The sequence below is a fragment of the Lissotriton helveticus genome, chromosome 12 (genome assembly GCF_964261635.1).
Source record: "Lissotriton helveticus chromosome 12, aLisHel1.1, whole genome shotgun sequence".
NCBI lineage: Eukaryota > Metazoa > Chordata > Amphibia > Caudata > Salamandridae > Lissotriton > Lissotriton helveticus.
In genome coordinates, this window is record NC_136073.1 from 7,661,623 (window position 1) to 7,682,804 (window position 21,182).

The window sequence follows — 21,182 nt, forward strand, 5'->3', positions numbered from 1 at the left end:
CCACCGGTAGGCAAAGGTTGCATACCGGGTGCTGGTCTTTCTGCGCGTACTTGTGGTGGCAGTTCCGGCAGAACTTGAACGGCGTGTTGTCCATCCTCGAGCGTCCAGGGCCTCTCTGGTCGCGTGTTCGTCGACGGTCGTCGAAGATCTGGATGGAAAACGCCTTATCTTGCTTGTCCTTCGTCGGTGAAGTCCCCTGGAGTCTTCAGATGACTTCTCCTCGTCTTTTCTGTATTTTCTTTCTTCTTTCTCCAAAAATGTCTGGAGCCCAAACGGGAACGATCCAGACCCGACCGCGGAAAAAAAGAATCTGAAGATGGCGCCCAAGAGTGGGAGCTTCCGCAGGAAGCATGCCGACGTCACCGGAAATACACCCAAAGGGGGTGTGACGCCGACGCCCACCTGGGCAAAGAAAAAAAAAAAAAAAAAAAACAGAGAAAAGACTACGAATCCGGACCCAACCACAAGACCGCGGAATAATGCACAGCATAGTGAATCCAGAAAGATTCACGCTGCAAAACTACACCGACAGGTAAGAAAACTATTCGTTGCCGATGGCTGCCAATATCTGCCAGGTATAGTACCACTCAGGCGCGTAGGTGCGGGATCCCAGGCTCGTCAGCCCGCTGCTCAAGGGAGCTTTAAAGTTACAAATGGGGGTGGGGTCACACACTACTCACACACCGGCGGTGTCGCCCCTAAGGACTCTGGTCAATGTAGTAAAGTGTTCGCGATGCATCATCTTTCGATCTTCTGCTATCTTCGCTGTCTTCGCCATCCCTGGACACGTGTTTCGGGGTATTACCCCTCATCAGCAGGGATAGGCCGTGTACTGGGGTTGCCGATGGCTGCCAATATCTGCCATGTATAGTACCACTCAGGCGCGTAGGTGCGGGATCCCAGGCTCGTCAGCCCGCTGCTCAAGGGAGCTTTAAAGTTACAAATGGGGGTGGGGTCGCACACTACTCACACACCGGCGGTGTCGCCCCTAAGGACTCTGGTCAATGTAGTAAAGTGTTCGCGATGCATCATCTTTCGATCTTCTGCTATCTTCGCTGTCTTCGCCATCCCTGGACACGTGTTTCGGGGTATTACCCCTCATCAGCAGGGATAGGCCGTGTACTGGGGTTGCCGATGGCTGCCAATATCTGCCAGGTATAGTACCACTCAGGCGCGTAGGTGCGGGATCCCAGGCTCGTCAACCCGCTGCTCAAGGGAGCTTTAAAGTTACAAATGGGGGTGGGGTCGCACACTACTCACACACCGGCGGTGTCGCCCCTAAGGACTCACATTTTGTATAGCACCAAGAAACAAGAGACCTTGCTGCAGATGGTTTTTTACCTGCTTCACACACAGCGTCCAGAGTTGGACATGGGTTCATGGTTATCGGTGGCGAATTGGGTCTGATGAGTGTTTAGCTCCTTCCTAAAATCCCGGAGGAAAGGGGTGATGGGAATTCAATTTAAGGAGAAATCATTTTACTATGTTGGAGTGGAATGAGAGTGCTGCCTGTTTTGTAGTTCTTTTCACTGTTTTGCACCTCTAGATTGGCGGGGTGTAGAGCGGAGTCTTAGAGGGTGGGTTCTCCTGTCCTGTAAGAGGTCTCCTTGATGCCCACACCCTTGAAGAGAATTAAGCTTTTTAAATTGGATGAGTGGGGGTGTAGAGACGAGCTACCAATGAATTTCTTGCAGGATTAGGACTGTTTCAGTGGACCATGATAAGCTGACTGGCTTGTAGAGCATGATCTACAAGGAGTCTCGTCTTGGTACCATCGAGCTAGAGATAACTCATGGAATACAGGAAGGAAAGGCTTTCATTCAACTAGAAATACAGTAACTTTGCACAATTTATTTTAGAGGTCAAGAGCGGAGGACAATCTCAGTTGTTGGGTTGACTGTCTGGTAAACAGCAGATTACCCTTCTGATTGCGATTAAGGCATGCTGCGTCTCTTGCGCGAGGCGTGTCTTGACATTAGTTGACAACACTTTGGTTTTGTGTTGTATGTTAATGATTTAATTAATCATCAGTCAAAGCTGATACTTTGTTACAGGGTTGTCTGTGACCTATAAATGGACTTTGATTAGTGAGTTCCTCTACACCTTTAGAACTTTGTTACCCTTTAAAGTTTGATGCTGATTTATGACTGTATTGCATTCTGGGACAGCCGAGTCCACATGGCTAGGAGGGCATGTAAATGTCCACACATTGATAGCTTGGTCTGTCAGACGAGAAGACATAATCCTTTCAAGACTGCGGGAGGTGCCCAATGAATATCATATTTCTTATTGGAGCCGATTCTAGTTTGCAAAAATAGACACTTAGAAGAAATTTCAGAGCAAAACAGTCAATGGATTCATATGGAAGACAATGCAAGTTACTGGTAAGTACAGTTAGGATTACTTTTGCGGTTCAGTACTGGGCTAAAAGGTACAGTACTGGCTTCTCTCCTGATCACAGGTGAGTATTTCGGAATTCGTTATTCGGCTAATTTTAGATTAATATTTTAAAGTTCCAAAATTCCACACTTAAAGAAATTTCAAGTGGAAACCAGTCAATGTCAACCTATGGAAGGAAAGTGAGTTATCGGCTTTCAGGTAAGTACTCGACTGGTAGAGTTAAGGTTCTGGGCTTAGACTCAGGGGTCTCCTTGGGTCGGAAAGGTACAGTTGTTACACCCTCAGCGGCACAGGGGCAGCCACGTGCAGAGAGGGTAGGCCCAATGCAATCCAATGGAGGGTAGGGGGCCTTTGGTTAGTGGCTGCAAGCAAGCAGGCCACGCGGCTGTGGGAGCTGAGCTCCTGGTCACTTACTCAGGGCAAGTAGAGTAGGGTAGTAGTTGCACTTCCAGCGGCACTCTGGCGGCTGGGTGCAGGGTGCATTTGAGCCGTTGGGTGCTCAATGTTATCCAATGGGAAAGTTAAAAAGTGAGCAAAGGCTGCAGGCTCGGGGATGGAGGTTCTTCAGGTGCGACCACCACTTCGAGAGGTAAGTTGGGATCTTGGAGAAGAGGTAGAAAACCCAACGGAGGACACAGAGGGCCGTGGGGCGCCGGGTGCAGGGGTGTTTTTTGGCGTCGGGAAGTCTTGCCCTCAGCTGGTCGCGGTTGGAAGGGTCCCTGGTTCTGAGGCTGCAGGCGTCGTCTGAGTCGTCGAGGAGGGTCTTTGGGCACTGGACCTCGGGTCTCAGTCACTGAGGCGACGTCCTCATGGTCTTAGATCACTCGGGCACAGGCCGGGCTGGTGCAGAGTGGGCTGGATTCGCTGTACCTGGCTGGCACCAGGGGTATGGTTGTTCTGCTCAGGGGAGTCCCAATCCTTGAGAGGGTCAAGTCAGGCAGGTCTTTAGGGGGTTGCCGAAGTTGCTGTCCGCTGGAGACGCCGGAGTTTCGCAGGAGCAGGTTCAAGGATCAACAGGCCTGTTGGGTGCTGGGGCCAAGTCAGTGGGTGTCGTCCGTTTGTTAGCAGCTGCACAGCAGATTCTCTTGTTTCTTGGTCTTCTTGTTGTTGCAAGTGGGATCTGAGGAAGGAAGGTTCAGGGTGCCCCTAAATACTAAATTTAGGTAGGGCAAGGGCAGGGACCAATGGGTCCCTGTCCTGGGGTAGGTACACCCCTAGCCTGCTCCTCTCCTGTGGGAGGGCGGCAGGAGCCTAGCTGTGATTAGGCAGGGCTCCCCATCTTCAAGATGGCCGGAGCCCGGGGTCGTGCTTCACCTCGCCTCTCCCATCTGAGGGGTGGAGTTGGCACAGGCTGGCACACCTCCCTTCCTGACGTAGGGTTTCCCGACAGTCTTCCCGCCAGAGTGGGGGCAGAACAGGTGGGGGCCAGTTGGTGAGTACAGCAAATGGTCTGGAGAAGCTCACAGAGGCGGCATGCGTTTGAAGCTCCCCCCTGCCCATCATGGGGAAGGAGGCTTGGCACCTCGTCCCAGGATGTCCATTATTGCAGGCCCAGGAGAGCGAGGGCTCTCCACCCAGGTGTCCAGCAACATGTCTGCTGTGTGGCAGCATCTCAGACAAGACGTGGATTGTAGGTTAGGTTTCAGGGAGCATCTCTAAGATGCCCTCTGCAGTGCATTTTACCTTAAATCCCACACTGGCATCAGTGCGGGTTTAGTGTGCTGAGAAGTTTGTTATCAAACTTGTCAGTTTTCAGTGTAGCCATTATGGTGCTATGGAGTTCGTAATGACAACCTCCCAGCACCATATACTCTAAATGGCAACACTGCACTTACAGTGCCCAGGAATGGCCCTGGGTACTGTAGGGGCACAGGGCTCATGCACCTGTGCCCACACCACTGGCATAGGGCACCCAGCAAGAGGGGTGGCTGATGTATGCCAGGGCAGTGGGTTTTGTGGGCATGGCACACAGGTATGTGTGCCATGTCGACTCTTTGTTTAGTTCTGTACTTAGACACTCAGCCTGCAAAGGCAGTGTGTGGGTGTCAGGGTACAGGGCCCCTAAGGCTGGCACAATGAGTGCTGCATCTCTTAGGGGTCTTCTCTGGTCACCATGCCCTGGGTACCTAGGGTCCCTTTTACTAGGGGATGACAGGTGGCCAGAAATGCCAATTGGGTTTTGGTTTCAACGCAGTTTTAAGGAAGGAACACAGGCCCTGGGCACCTGGTTGGCAGGAGCCCAGGTCACACTCAGTCCAAGCACATCAGCAATTCAGCAACTCAGCACTTTCTCACAGTGCACCCCTCGGTCTGTGCTGCAAGACTCAATCTTTTATCCTCCTGATGCCTCCACTCATGCTCCTCAGCATCATGTTCACTACATCACAATCAGAGCACTTCTGATCCTCGAGCCCAACACCAAGTGCTTTCCCTAGAAGACACTCTAACTCCCTCTGCCTGTGCTGGGTTTGCGTCAGTGCTTTCCCTGTGAGACACCATACACTGTAACTCCCGCCATCTGATAGACATCTAGCCGCAGATTCCTTACCTTTGAACTTCCAGGCGTTAGGCTGGATCCTGAAGACTTTTTTTTTAGCAGTACCCCTGCACACCGGTAGGTAGCGTTGGTCGACTCTGCATGACGTCGTCGGTGTCGTGTTCGTCGCCGTGACGTCCGCGTCGTCAATATAACCACCACTCGGACTCGCTCGCCTCAGTTCTTTTCTTTCCGCACCACTCAGCGCCGATCTGTTGAGAGCTACCCCTTGTAATTTTTTGAAATTTTTTCAACCCTTTTGACGAATTTGTTGGTGTGTTTAGGGTATGTTGAGGAAGAAGACTTTGGGGTTCAAGCTGTGGCGCCTGTCACCGCGCCATGTCGGTCATGGTCCCCAATTTAGTGTCTCTCTGGTGCCTGGAGCGCGACCACGACTCGAAGTCTGGCTCCGACTGCCGGGCCATGGCGCCGAAGGCTTTGAAGGAGTGGTTAAAGCTACTCGCGACCCGGTGTCTGGTGCCGTAGAGGTCACCTCGTCGGTCTTGATCCCGGTCCAGAGGAAGGTACGCGCACTGCTCTAGTGAATCGAAGTCCTCTTCGTTGAAGTCCGATAGGAGGCAGCACAAAAAACACAAGAAGTTGAAGCGTGCTTTGTCTTAGCCCCACCCGTCTTGCGACGCAATAGAGGAACCTCAGCGTTCAAGTCCTCACTCCGGGAAGCGGGTGCTTGGGTCGGCTCCGCGTTTCCCTGCCTTTCCGGCTCTGGTAACTGAAGGAGCTCTGTGAGCTCTCTGAAGCCATATGTGCCATATTTGTGGGCGGCCTGACCCTGCCCGTGTGCCTTTGTGCCCCGCAGGCTTCGAGGTTGGAGGGGCCCCCGTGGTTCCCACGCCTGCTGCTCCGGGACAGGTGCCGCGGCTTCTGATTGGACCCGTTCCTGGGTCCGGACCGACGCTGGTCGCACCTCCATAGCGACCTTCCTCCGCGTCTCCGGCGCTGTCTACCCGATCCTCATTCCTGATGACACGGAGCCAATCAGGAATTCCCTGACGCCTAAATCGGCGCCGTACGCCTCCATGCCGTTCGCCCGTCCCTATTCTGAAGGGTTCGGGGACGGAGGAAGAGGATTGGGAGGGGGAGCAGGATCCCTTAGAAATCCTGCACCAGCAAGACGTAGACTGGTACAAGGAGCTGGGTGATGCCAGTGGTTTGGACACCTCCCCAGACTCTGTCATGCTTTCCCCTCCTACCCTGGCTACTGACGAGGGAGCATCATTTGCCATGGCGGTGCGTAGGACTTAGGAGGTCCTGGACCTGCAGCTTCCTACAGTGGGGGTCAAGACTAATGTCTTGACCGAGGTCCTGCAGCCTGGGGTCTTAAGTTCGGAAACCCTACTGCCCTTTAATGAGGCCTTAACAGACGTCTTTCTGGGCACCAGGTCCAAGCCCAGCACAGGGGCTCCTGTGAATAGGATGATAATCGGCCATCATCACCCTGCACCGGGCAACCCACTTTTTCTCACCACCCACCCAACCCCACTAAGCTTGGTGGTCCAGGCTCCCACTTCCTGTGGTGTGTTCCCTTCCGCACCTCAGGAAAGGGAATCCTAGAGACTGGAGAGGTTCACAAAGAAAACTTTTCTTCCGCCAGTCTGGCATTGTGGTTGGTGAACACTGCATGCCTTTTGGGCTGCTATTCCCATTCGATATGGGACATGGTTGCGCAAGTGCTGCCCAGAGTCTCCGAGGAGGACGTGGCTCTAGTCTCCCAAGCTATTTCAGACGGGAGAGACCAAGGTAAGTTTGCCATCAGATGTGGCTTGGACACGACCGACTTGCTGGGGAAAGCGATTTCCACGACTGTGGCCGTTCGTCACCACACCTGGCTGAGAACATCTGATTCTTTTTTAGGGGATGTCCAGGCTAACCTCATTGACATGCCCTTTGATTGTTCCTGTCTCTTCGGAGACAAAGCGGAAACTGCCCTTGAGCGTTTCGAAGACTCGCGGGCCACGGCCAAGTCTTAAGCCTCATCGCAACCCCGAGGGCCTCATCCGCTTTTTGCTCCTTTTGTGGCTATGGAAGAGGCTATCGACTGTGCCAACCCTATTCGGCCCAGCGGGCCCCGCAAGTTCAGCAACATCTGCGGGCTGTTGACGCGGATGTTCACACCGGGTCCATGGGCTGGAAAACCAGAAGTCGAGCCAAGCCACTACTCCCATCTCCACCGAAAAACCTTCCTAGTCCAATCCCCCAGGATCACTCGCAGCCGGTCGGTGGCGGAGTACGCCATCATCTCCACCACTGGCGAAACATCGCATCGGAGAACTAGGCATTGCAAATAGTCCGAAGGGGCTATTCCCTCCCCTTCAAGACTACCCCTCCATCTATGCCTCCAGTGTATGATCGGGTGACTGAGGATCACCATGCCTTACTCCGTTAGGAAGTCAAGACTCTGTTGGCCAACAGAGCTATTGAGAGGGTACCCGGGCCAGAAGCAGGCAGTGGTTGTTAGTCCCGCTACTTTTTGGTCCCAAAGAAGGATGGGGGGCCTTCGTCTGATCCTAGACCTCAGAGCCCTCAATTACTTCCTCAAAAAGTTCAGGATGCTCACCCTAGCTCAGGTGTTGTCTGCCCTGGACCCGGGAGACTGTATAGTAGCGCTCGACTTGCAGGACGCCTATTTTTATATCCCCATCCTGCCTGCCCATCGTCGCTACCTGCGGTTTAAGATGGGCCACAAGCACTTTAAATTTGCAGTGCTTCCCCAGGGCCCCTTCGGGTGTTCACAAACACCCCAAACAGTTGTCTCCCATCTCCAGACTACGGCAAACCTGCTGCATTTGCTAGGGTTCACTATCAACGTGCCGAAGTCACACCTGACCCCTAGCTCAGACGCTCCCTTTCATTGTAGCTGGTCTGGACACAGTGCATTTTCTGGCCTACACTGATGTTTCAGCCTCTATCCTGGAATTCTGTGAGAATGACTCTGAGGCTGTTGGACCACAAGGCCTCTTGCACCCTTCTAGTGACCCATGGACGGTGGCACGTGCGCTCTCTGCATTGGGACCTGAAGTTTCAATGGCCACAGCATCGAGGAAATCTCAGAGAGGGCGCTGCAAGAGACCTGTAGTGGTGGCTAACAGACCGCAATTGGTTTGAGGGCAGACCCCTCTCCCTTCCCAACCCAGATTTCACAGTAGTGAAGGATGCGTCCCTTCTGGGATGGGGTAGCCATCTGGGGGAGGTGGAGATCAGCTAACTCTGGTCTCCGGCGGAAGCCAAGCTCCATATCAACCTGTTGCAGCTTTGGGCGATCCGACTGGCACTGAAAGCCTTTTTGCTGTCGATAAAGGGAAGGCTTGTGCAGGTGTTCACAGACCAAACTACCGCCATGTGGTACTGCAACACACAGGGCGTAGTGGGGTCATGGACGGTCTGTCAAGAGGCCCTGTGTCTCTGGACTTTGCTGGAACAACAGGGCCTTTCCTTGGTGGTTCAAGACCTGGCTGGTACTCTGAATGCCAGGGCGGACGAGCTTAGCTGAAGGTGCTTAGCGGATCACGAGTGGAGTCTCCATCCAGAGGTGACAGTCTCTTTCAGCGGTAGGGGAGGGTCTTGGTTAGATCTGTTCTCCGAAAAGAACGCAAAATGTCAGTTTTGCGCATTAGAGTTTCCAAGGCAGCTCTCGCTCAGCGACGCTTTTCGCCGTGAGTGGAGTTCACACCTTCTATATGCCTTTCCGCCCATACCACTCCTGCCCAGAGTGCTAAAGAAGATCAGAAGTGACAGGGCACACGTTATTCTTGTGGCTCCGGCCTGGCACGAAGAGTTTGGTATCCCAAACTTCTTGACATGAGCATCGATCCTCCGATCAGGTTGCCCCTTCGGGAGGATCTTCTGTTGCAGCAGCAGGTTAGGGTACTCCACACAAACCTGTCCTCTCTCTGCCTCCTTGCATGGAGATTAAGCGGCAACAGTTGACAGCTTTTGACCTCCCTCCCGAAGTCTGTGAGGTTATTTTGGCAGCCAGGCTTCCCTCCATGAAATCGGTATACGCCTGCTGATAGCAGATGTCCTCCTGTTTATGCTTTTCTTGGCCCGGCTGCCTGATCAACCTTCTCTTTTGAAATCTTCTGGTACAGAGATTCTTGAAGGGGTTAAAGCATTTGTTTTCCCCTTCACCCTGTGGGACCTTAATTTGGTTCTCACTTTTTGGATGTGCGCACCATTTGAGCCGCTGCACAACTGCCCTCTACGGCTGCTCACCATCAAAACAGCCTTCTTAGTGTCAATAACCTCTATCAGGAGAGTGAGCGTGCTGCAGGCACTGACATCACAGGCTCCTTACCTGACAGTCCTACCAGATAAAGTGGTGCTCCGCACAAGGGCATCTTTTCTCCCTAGGGGGTGACACCCTTTCACATGGGACAGTTGGTTACTCTTCCCATCTTCTATGCACCACCACACCCTTCCAAGGAAGCATAGCGTTTCAATCGTCTGGACCCAAACAGATTATCGTTCTACCTCGATCGATCCAAAGATTTCCTGGTGGATGACCAACTCTTTATAGGGTATGTGGGTGCAAAGAAAGGGCGTGCTATCCAAAAGAAGACTATATCCAGCTGGATTATCCTCTGTTTCAAAATTTGTTACGCCTTATTGAAGAAAGATCCCCCTGAACGGCTTGGGGCCCATTGCACCAGGACAAAGGCGGCTACCACAGCTCTCCAGCGTTTTGTCCCTGTTTCTGATATCTGCCAGGCAGCCACGTGGGCATCGCTGCACACGTTCGCCAGACACTACTGCCTGGATTCCCAGGTAGGCAGAGAAGGTCTGTTTGGTCGCTCTGTTTTGCATGATTTTATGGTCCAAACCTTTCCGCAGTCCCTCCTCTGGGGATTGTATTGCTTGGGTATCTGTTCAAAGGTAAGGAATCTGCGGCTAGATGTCTCCATTAGATTGAGAAGTTACTTACCTTCTCTAATGCCTTATCTGGTAGAGACCTAATCTAGCTGCAGATTCCTTACAGACCCACCCATCCTTCATGCATTGCAGAATTGTTTTTAGTGTCAGGGATGTTCCCCTTCAGGGCCCTAGCGCTTCATTTTTTAACACACCATGGTCAGTCACTTCATGGCTTCTCGCTTCTGGCATGGAAAGGCGTGAAAAGTACTGACATCAGTGCACCGGAGTGGCGGTTATATTGACGACGTGGACATCACCACCACGACGTCATGCGGGGTCGACCTATGCTACCTGCCGGTGTGCAGGGGTACTGCTAGGAGAAATCTTCCAGATGTAGCCTGACGCCTGGAAGTTCAAAGGTAAGGAATCTGCGGCTAGACCATGTCTCTATCAGATAAGGCGTTACTGAAGGTAAGTAACGTGTCCGTCTGTGCTGGGTCCGCCTCAGAGGGAGTTACGGTGTCTGGTGGCTCACAGGGAAACCACTGTCTGTGCTGGGTCTGCCTTAGTGCTTTCCCTATAAGACACCAGGCATGGTAGCTCCCTCCACCTGTGCTCGGTCTGCCTCAGTGCTTTCCCTATAAGACACTGTAACTCCTTGTGCTGGGTCCGCCTCAGTGCTTTCCCTATGAAAAACGCGGACACCTTAGCTCCCTCTTTTTGTGCTTGGTCTGCGTCAGTGCTTTCCCTGCCTTAGTGCTTTTGCTATAAAAAAACAGACATCGTAACTTCCTGTGCTGGGTCTACTTCAGTGCCCTATAAGACACCAGACACGGGAACTCCCTCCACCTGTGCTGGGTCCGCCTAAGTGCTTTCCCTATGAGACATCATAACTCCCTTTGCCTGGTCTGCGTCAGTGCTTTCTCCGCCTCAGTGCTTTTGCTGTGAGACACTAAACACAGTAACTCCCTCTGCCTGTGCTAGGTTCATATTGTGAACCAGTAGGCAAGGAGACGGCGGAGACCTCACCAGTTGCAGCAGCGCACACTCAAAATGCTGCTCATGTCTATTGAACGAAGAGGGGATGTTGTGAATCTGCCATTGCTGGATTGTGGGGTTAGTTTGTTCCTTTGACTCTTGATGTAGGATGTCCCCCTAAAATATATATGCTCTGAATGTTTTTCAGGTATGGAGGCCATCATGTCGGAGTTCTTCAACGACACCACCACTGCCTTTTACATCATCCTCATTGTCTGGCTGGCTGACCAGTATGATGCCATCTGCTGCCACACCAACACCAGTAAGAGGCACTGGCTGAGGTGAGACCCCTTTGAGTCTGGCTTGTGGAGTGCCAGGGATCACAGGCGCCCTGCATGTTGATATGGGGGAGTGTGTGGGTGTGTGTGGTCACCGCACTGTATCACTGGGAAGGTGTTGGCTAGCATTTTATAGAGATGGGATGTTGGTGTAGTATACTACAGGTCTACTGTTGGCATCCTCTTGCTGTAGCGTGCCTGCTCCACCTTACATGTAGTGTGCAGATGTAGTGTCCCTGCTCCACCTTACAGGTACAGTACTGCTCTAGCATTGCTGGTCTCTGTTGCTCTACCTTTACTGCTCTGTTGGTCATATGTGTTGCACGGAAGCTTCTGTTAGTGGCTTCATTTTGCTGTAACCTTTCAGTCTGATAGTGGTGAATTTGTGAGTAAAGGGTGATCAGGCACTAGTGAATGTTCATATCATTTCCACCTGCTGTCCACGTGCGCGTGGCTTCCATGTCCTGCTGTCTTTCTGCTAAACCACCTACACTGAGCTGTTTGTGATCCTCTAAGTACTTTCAAGAAAATATTGCTGTGTTCTGCGCTTCTGTTACTTTGCATTTTAAACACTGCCTTTTGCACAGAAGCTGGCGTGTGGCAGACGAATGACACAGGCGTGTTTGGTAAACCCAGCAAGCTGTAAAAGAGCAGTGTACCTAGGGCCTGTACTGGGAAAGGGAGGGGATAAGCTTGCAAGTGGGTATTCGTTGTTTTTTTTTTTTGTTGTGGCTTCTCAACATTTTTAATTTGATACTCTATGAAATGAAAGTGCCCTCTGAAGGATCGTGTGAAGGCTGCCAAAGGGGAGTGTGCATAAAGCACTCGAGCGGGAACTTTGCGTGCTGTTCGCAGATTGAATATGTACGGTTGGGGCAATGTTAATTCAGATCTGTGTGGGCGCATTGTTTGCATAATGATTCTCATGCCAAGTGGAAAGGCTTTTGGAATTTAGCATCAGCCATTCTGTACGTCTCTGGCTCGCTGCCACCTAGGCACTCTGCACAGCGCTGCTGCCTCTTAAGGTCTCACACAGTCGCGGAGATCGAAGGACTGACTGGTCATTGCTGGTCCTGTGCTCTCAGGCGTGCTGAATTTATGCTAATTTAATGTAAAGATTATTCAACTTTCTTCACTTTCCCTATTCTTTACCCTAGGGAGATCTGCACCCAACTGTGGTGTCTCCATGTGGTAAAGAGCAGGGAAAGTAAAGAAATTATGGAACTCCCCCAAACCCCCTCCCCCCCCCCTCAAAAAAAATACTAAACATACCTTTGTTGAATATTAAAGTAAATTAATTGTATATATTTATTTTAAATGCGGAACTAAATAAAAAAGCTACAGCACAATTAACTCCATTTCGAAATAAATCTATAATTTAAATAAATTAAATGGCAGAAGTTATTTTTCTGAATTTTAAAATAAAAAATAAATTTCCACAGAACGTGAAAACGTATTTTTTCTAAGGCATTGATTATTTAAAAACGGGATGTATTCAATTAATTAAACATAGTTTATTTTAATTTTAATAAATAATGCTCTATTAACTTTCAAAATAAAAAGGTTGTTAAAATATTTTATTAAATTAATTTACTTTCATATATTTTGTAACATTAAACTGTATTTATACTTTTAACTATTTTAAATAATGTAATTTAACATTAGTACCTATGAGGTTTAAATGTAAGCCCCTGCCTATATTTCCTGTAGGAGGGTGATGCAGGACCATTGACTAGGCATGTGGGTGCTGAATATACTACGGTCTTTTTTCAGTAGTAACTTGCACTCGTAAGTTAGTGTCCCAACTTTTTCAGGGATGAATATATGTAGGTCTACACTTTTATGTTAAACTAGGTTCGTATTTTGTGAATTTTAATCTGTTTGTATTTTGTGAAAAGTAGTGAGTGGCAAGTACTCAGAAGTATAAGTAATTTTTGTGACTAGGTCTGGAAGAGTCTGTGTGCGGATCGATCACATCCCTAGATGTGAATTATGCAGCTTTGTCAGTTTCCATAAATTCTGAACCTTTGCTCCCTTGAGGTGTGCCAGGTGGGTGAGAAAACTGCCCTCCTCAAAAAAGTCTTTGAGGAAGAACAGTGTAATATCATTTGCAAAAATACTCTTTAAGCGCAAAATGTAGTTTTGCAGCGTGAATCTTTCTGGGTTCACTATGCTGTGCATTATTCCGCGGTCTTGTGGTTGGGTCTGGATTCGTAGTCTTTTCCTTCTTTTTTTTTTTTTTTTTTTTTTGTAGCCCAGGTGGGCGTCGACGTCCCACCTTTGGTGTATTTCCGGTGACGTCGGCACGCTTCCTGCCGAAGTTCCCACTCCTGGGCGCCATCTTCAGATTCTTTTTTCCGCGGTTGGGTCTGGATCGTTCCCGAAAGAGCTCCAGACATTTTTGGAGAAAGAAGAAGAAAAACACGCACCTTTTGCAAGAAAAGAGATTGAGAAGACTACAGGAGACTACATCATCGAAGAGGACGACGAAGGAGAAGAAGAACTTCAAGATCTTCGACGTCCATCGGAGAATGCAAGATCAGGGGGGCCCCCTGAACGCATGAGATGGACAACACTCCTTTCAAATTCTGCCGTAACTGCCACCACAAGTACGCGCAGAAGGACCAGCACCCGGTCTGTAACCTTTGCCTACCGGTCGACCATGAGAGCGAGGACTGCAACGCCTGCTCCGCCTTCACGCCGAAGACTCTTCGAGAGAGAGAGAGGATAGCCAACGTCACCATGCAGGGCAGGGGGCAGCCACCGTCCCTTCGAGACCTGGTGCTATCATCAGACGAGGAGGACAACGCCGCCGCCGAACACAACAGCTACACGGTCGTAGAGACCGATATTACGAAGACTCCAAAGAAGGTAGGAGACTCTACGGCCCCATAGGCACCGAGAGACCCCGAGTCTCGAAAAATCGAGGGCAAAACCTCGAAAGCACCGACGCCGAAAACTTCGGCGTCCACGGCTACACCAAGGCACAGTGGATCCTCTGAGAAGGACTCCCAGGCGCCGAGAGCTGGAGAACAGCAGAAGACGTCAAAAATCGCCCCCGAAAAGGAGCGTTCGACGCCGAGGGAAAATGTCCCGAAGGGCGCTTCAGCGCCAACGAAGGACCCGAGAGCCAGCTCGGCACCGAAACCTTCGACGAAAAGAGCGGGCGATCCATTCGACGCAGACCACGCGGCTGAAATGGAGAAAAAGAAAAGACGGCTCGAGGCAGAGATGGAAAACATCCTGCAGCGTAAAAAAAGATTTCGACACCAGGATGAAGGAATACACAATCCCGACGAAACCTAGACTACAGGTGGACGAGGAAACGGAGGAGAAGGACTACGACGTCGAAGGACAGTCGGTGGGCGTCGAGACCTTCGACGACCAAGAAGAGGGGGAGGCCTCCTACGACGAGTATGAAGGAGACTACTACCGCAGGACGCTCCTCGGGTCTGCATCCTTGGAGACTCAGGAAATAGATTGGCAGGACGTCGACACCGAGAGCCCAGAAGAGGCCGTCGACACGTATCCCTCGAGGCCCTCGCCGCCATATGACATCGGAGTCTACAACACAGTCATCAGGAATGCAGCGGCAGTTTTCAAAGTAAAACTCGACGAAGAGAAGCAGAAAGCAGACTTCCTTCTCGAGACACTGCTCCCTACACAAACAAGGAGCCAGTTCCTGCCCATGCTTGACAGTGTCATGACACAGGGGAAAGAGGCTTTCAAAGAACCAGCTACATGCAAAGCTGTCACTCCCAGGACGGAGAAAAAGTATAAGCATTCCTTCAAGGACCCACCCTACATTCAGGGATTGGTCTCAGCAGACTCCATCATCGCAGCCACGGCAAGGAAGAGGGCCAATGTGCCTACTACTTCTGGGCCACCTCCAGACAAAGAGAGCAAGAGGATGGACCTGGTGGGGAGAAGAATTGAACGGAATGCCGCAATGCACTGGCGCATGGCGAATTCCAATGCACTGCTCAACAGGCACCAATACCAGATCCTGGAACAGCTGGGCCAGTTAATAAAGAACATGCCACAGGAGTTCAAGCAAAGAGCTCAAAACCTTGTCGAAGAAGGGAAGAATGTAGCCAACTCTTGCCTCAAGACTGCCCTGGACTCAGCAGACACCTCCAGCAGGCTCATGATGATGGGCATCACAGAAAGGAGACAAGCCTGGCTCAGAATTTCGGGATTCAAGCCAGAAGTGCAGCACAGCATCCTCAACACACCGTTCAACGGAGAAACGTTGTTAGGGGCCCCAGTTGACGAGAAGCTCAGCCAACTGAAGAAGGATAACAAGACTGCAAGATCCATGGGGGCATTGCAGTTCAGAGGTACTAAAAGGGGTACCTCGTCATGAAGACCTAACGGGAGGGGAGTAAACCAGCCAGGAACATCGCACCAGGCGTTCCAACAAGCCCACCAACCTGACACCCAGACACATCAGGGGCAGCAAAAACAGCCCTGGCAGTACCAACCAAGAGGCCAGTCCTTTCGCGGGAGAGGGAATGGACGTGGACAGAATAAGAGGGGGGACAACAACCCGCCTCTAAGTGACTCAAAAAAGCTACAGGTGCCCACCCGAGCAAAAACTCCCAGGAGGGAGCACAAACACATCAGACAGGAGTTACGCGAATTAAACACCTGCGTACATGTAAGACCAGTGGGAGGAAGACTGAAACACTTCTTCAGGGAATGGAAGAGTATAACATCAGGCAAATCGGTACTCCACATCATACAGTACGGGTACTGCATAGAGTTGGACGGAAAGCCAACGGACAGGAAACCAAAAAGAAGGCCACTAGCAAGGAAAGACCTAGAGCTCCTTCGGGAGGAAGCAAAGGAGCTCCTGCAAAAACAAGCCATAGAACCAGAACCTTACAGGGAAAGGAACAAGGGCGTATACTCCACATACTCCACATACTTCCTGGTACCAAAGGTGGACGAAACTGAGACCCATCCTGGGCCTAAGATTCTTAAACAAATTCGTAAGAACGCAAAAGTTCAAGATGACCTCCCTGCAAAAGGTACTTCCTCAATTGCAAGGCGGGGACTTCATGGTCACCATAGACTTAAAAGATGCCTACCTGCACATCCCAATGAACAGGGGCCACAAGCTCCTCCTCAGATTCGTCATCGGAGAGGACCACTACCAGTTCACAACCCTGGCGTTCGGACTCAAATCGGCACCAAGGGTTTTCACAAGGTGCCTCGCAACAGTCGCAGCACACCTACGAATGGAAGGGATACATGTATACCCTTACCTGGACGACTGGCTGATCAAAGCAAGCTCATACAAAACGTGCAAGCAGCACGCACAGCGAGTGACCAGCACACTAATGAACCTAGGATTCTCCATCCACTGGGGAAAATCCTCCTTGGAACCAGAACAAATAAAAATCTTCCTGGGAGCACAGATCGACACCTTACGGAGCAAGGTGTTCCCCAGCGAGAAGAGAACGATAGCGCTCTACCAGAGCAGCTCTACCAGAAGGGGCAAGCTCGGACAGTGAGCAAAATCATGGGCATCCTGCATACACCTAATGCCAAACGTACGGCTCCACATGAGACCTTTACAGGAATGGCTACAGGAGCAATGGTCACAAGCTACAGGTCGTTGGGAGGATCTAGTGGTTGTAACGCACGCAGTGCAGAAAGAGATGGCATGGTGGAACATGGGGAACATAACAAGGGGGAAGCCTCTGACGCCACCAAGGCCAACAGTGACCATTACCACAGACGCATCCCAGAAGGGATGGGGCGCTCATATGGAGGAACTCAAAGTAAGGGGCCTGTGGACACCAGCAGATGCGGTCAGACACATCAATTACCTGGAGTTGAAAACAGTTTTCCTAGCCATAAAGGCCTTCCAAACAAAACTGTACAACCAGAGAGTGTTGATCCAGACAGACAACACAACGGCGATGTTTTACATCAACAAGCAGGGAGGGACACAATCAGCCCTGCTTTCAAAACTAGCGCAGGAGATATGGAGATGGGCCATCCCACTCAAGATAGACCTGCTAGCCATACATCTACCAGGAAAGGACAATGTAGAAGCAGACTGGCTCAGCAGACAGACATCGGCATCCCACGAGTGGGAGCTCAATGCACAAGAAACGAGAAGACTCTTCGACAGGTGGGGGACACCGTCGGTAGACCTATTTGCAACACGCCAGAATGCCCGGGGAGGGCTCCCTGGGGAATGCCCTATGGATAGACTGGTCAAGGACATTTGCTTACGCTTTTCCCCCCCGATACCGCTGATGCACAAGGTACTCAGCAAGTGCAGAGCGAGCAACATGACCCTGATACTGGTCGCACCACAGTGGGCCAGGCAGACATGGTACTCGAAGATCATGGAGATGACACAGAGTGCACCCCACAGATTCGGGAGAAGAAAGGACCTACTCTTCATGCAAAACAGAGAAGTGCTGCATCCGGAGCCAGAGAGCCTGAGCCTCGTAGCGTGGCTCCTGAGGACATAGGGTGCTTTCTGGCAGTTTCAAATGCGCAAACTCTAAGAGTACTTCGGGAGGCACGAAGGCCCAGCACACGGAAGTGCTACATAGTGAAATGGAAGAGATTTACACTGTGGTGCAGGAGGGAAAAGCTACACAATAAGATGCAGAAGGACTCAACAGTGCTAAAGTACCTCACGCACCTGCTCGACAAAAATCTAAGCTCATCCTCACTGAGGGTTCAATTCGCAGCGATAGTCGCTTACACGAGAGGTGAAACGTGCAAGAGTTTCTTCACATCACAAGTTAAGAGATTCCTGGAGGGAGCAAAGAGGATCGCACCACCAAAGAGGGTGCCGCCACCTGCATGGAACCTTAACCTAGTCCTAACGGAACTCATGAAGGAACCTTTCGAGCCAATTCACAAGGCCTCCCTAGAAATGCTGACCATGAAAAAAGCTTTCCTGGTAGCAATCACTTCACTGCGCAGAGTGAGCGAGCTGCAGGCACTAACGCTACAGGAACCCTACATACAGATACACAGCGGTAGGGTGGTGATGAGAACGGACCCACACTTCATGCCAAAGGTGGTGTCATGGTTCCACTTGAACCAGACTATACAGATACAGAGTTTCTTCCAAACACCAGCAACAAGAGCTGAAAGGGCACTGCACACTCTGGACGCCAGAAGGGCAGTCATGCACTACATTGAGAGAACGAAAGAGCACAGGAAAACAAAGCAGTTCTTTGTGTCCTTCGCTAACAGTTTCATGGGCAAACCAGTAACTAAAGGAACAATTGCGCGATGGATCGCCCAAACAATACAGTTCTGCCACAAGCGGGCAGGGCAGGAACTAGCAGAGGGGACACGTGCCCACTCTACCAGGATAAAAGGAGCTACAATAGCTTTCCTAGCTAACACACCAATTCAGGGCATATGCCTGGCGGCAACATGGGCTTCACGGCACACGTTCACGAAGCACTAATGTGTGGATATACAGATAAACAAGGAAGCACAAGTCGGACAAAGGGTGCTTCAACACATATTCAATAACCAACGCTCATATTCCACCCAGCCGCCACAAACATGATAAACCGCTACAAAGTCTATGCACAGCATAGTGAATCCAGAAAGATTCACGCTGCAAAACGAATAGTTTCTTACCTGTCGGTGTAGTTTTGCAGCTTGAATATCTTTCTGGATTCACTAGCGAACCCACCCACCTCCGCCAGAAAGATGAGGCTGGAGAGAAAAGGTGGTTAAAGCCAGGAAAATACTTGGAAAAGAAGCCTTAAAGGTTAAAGCAGTGAAAATACTTTAGTTGAACATTGCCATAACTTCGGTAACAAAACGAACACGAGAAAAAAGAATCTGAAGATGGCGCCCAGGAGTGGGAGCTTCCGCAGGAAGCGTGCCGACGTCACCGGAAATACACCAAAGGTGGGACGTCGACGCCCACCTGGGCTACAAAAAAAAAAAAAAAGACTACAAATCTGGACCCAACCACAAGACCGCGGAATAATGCACAGCATAGTCAATCCAGAAAGATCTTCAAGCTGCAAAACTACACCGACAGGTAAGAAACTATTCGTTTTCAGGTGTCTTTCATGACCCTTTTCCACACAAGAGCTCGTTAGATGAAAGTATTTCAAGATACTGTCAGGAAAACGGTTTGAGCAAAGTGTCTATACGAGATTTTATGTGCAAGAGAGGTCTGCTCTCAAAGATTACACAAAATTGCGTGACTAAACATTTTGAGCAGTCTCACATATTACAAAATTGGGGAATTGCGCTTATTTTAGTGGAGTACTTCGTTTCACCCAGGTCTAGATAAAAGGGTGGAAGTTGTTGACTGGTTTGGCGGAGTTACTTCTTTATTAATGTGGTTGCTTACTTCCACCGCAGACATATATATTTTTTTTAAGTATGTCTTTATTGAGTTTATTAGCAAACTTCACATACATGATCTCATTGATCGAACATATCATCTGACATTGTGGCATGTGAAGCACATAACCATTAGAAAACTGTATAACTAACGTATCATCTTATAACCCCCTCCCCACCCCCCTTGAAGCTTCCATGTAGAGTGAGATTCAGATGTTCGAGGCAAATGAGCTGCAGATTACACACTGTTGCATAGATCGCCATCTAGTGTGGGGACCGGATGTTTGCACTTGTTTTTGTCCTGAAAAGTTCTTTGGAAGTCATGAGATAGGTGACTCCTCCTTTGGATCACATTGCGCATGGACATCGGCTCCATCCTCAGATTGTTTTTTTCGCCACCGGGTTCGGATGTGTTTCCTGCGCTCCATGTTTGAACCGATTTTCCTTCGGCGCGCAACCTCAGATAGACCTCTTCGGCCTCATCTTCCAGCTCATGGAAAGGACGCCATTTGAAAAGTGTCCTCAATGCAGGTTGAAGTTTCCCCACACCGATCTCCAAGAGGTGTGCAACCTTTGCCTCTCACCGGAGCACGAGGCCAGAGACTGTTCCGCTTGTGCCTCTTTCCGCTCCAAGAAGACGATCCGGGACAGACTTGCTCGAAGAACAATGGCTCGCTCGTCAGCTTCGATCACAGACGATATCTTCGAAGAGGGCATCCACGTCCCCGAACAACAGCAGGAACATGGCGTCGACAGTAACTCAGAGGCCGAAGATTGACGTCGAGGACATCACTCCGGCACAGAGGATCGTAAGTAAGAACGTCGACCCCGACCCTTCCTCAACACCTTTTAAAAAGGCTACGGTCACACCCTCTGGCCTGGGTGCACACCGAGACACTGCCTCCCATGCCCCGCCTTTGAGCTCGGCAAAGAAGCGCTGTGACCGTCCTGACTCGTGCAGAAGCGTTCGCTCCTCCCTGGTCTCCTGGGTATTGTAGCGCTTTACTCCCCACTGCTGCCAAAAACGATTCTGTGCTTTGCTCGCACTGCCTTGTAAATATTTGTGCCTGCTCAGTATCTGTAGCGCTTTATTTAGTCACTGCGGCCAAGAAGTAATTGTGCACTGCTCGCATTGCTTACATATTAACTGTGCCTGTGTTTTATCGTAGCGCTCCACTGCTCGCATTACCCGCATTGCTCGCTAATTTTAATTAGTGCCCATAGCTATATTTGACATCGTCCCCCAATCTCGTCCTGTTTGGCTTTTGTTGTTGCTGCCATTTTGTTGTTGTGCCTCCAGCCCGTCTCTCCACCCCGCTCCCGCCTCCCAGCTGCCCCTCCCTCGCTCCGCCCCCCTCCACTATCCAGTTATGTCAGACGCACTTGCGCGCAGCGTTCACGCGCAGCGGAAGCGCCCCATGTGCGCCAAAGGTAAGCCTGTCTACGCCCGTCCGCGCCTGGACCGCGCCCTTCGCCAGACCCCCTGGCCCCCGCAAAATCCCCTCCACCCACATAACGTACGATTCCGCTACCCTCTCAGCACTTAACCACGGCCGACTCCCAAACTGCTACCATGCCGCCCCAGGACACACCCATGGACCCTTCACCTGCCACTCCTGCAAGTGCGACTGCATCAGGACCCACACCAAATCCACAAACTCCAAACAGAGCTCCAACACTAACCACCTGAAGTGCATCCTGCTCAA

At 50.7% G+C, this 21,182-nt stretch overlaps 1 protein-coding gene across 2 annotated transcripts in view; it reads left to right on the plus strand.

Moving 5' to 3' along the window:
• Window positions 1–21,182, plus strand: part of TMEM259 (transmembrane protein 259) — a 135,205-nt gene that overhangs the window by 94,643 nt on the left and 19,380 nt on the right. For both annotated transcript variants that reach the window (XM_078670678.1, XM_078670679.1), the window contains exon 9: window positions 10,992–11,124. In XM_078670678.1, the coding sequence (XP_078526804.1) occupies window positions 10,992–11,124 (133 nt within the window). The remainder of the gene's footprint in view (window positions 1–10,991; window positions 11,125–21,182) is intronic.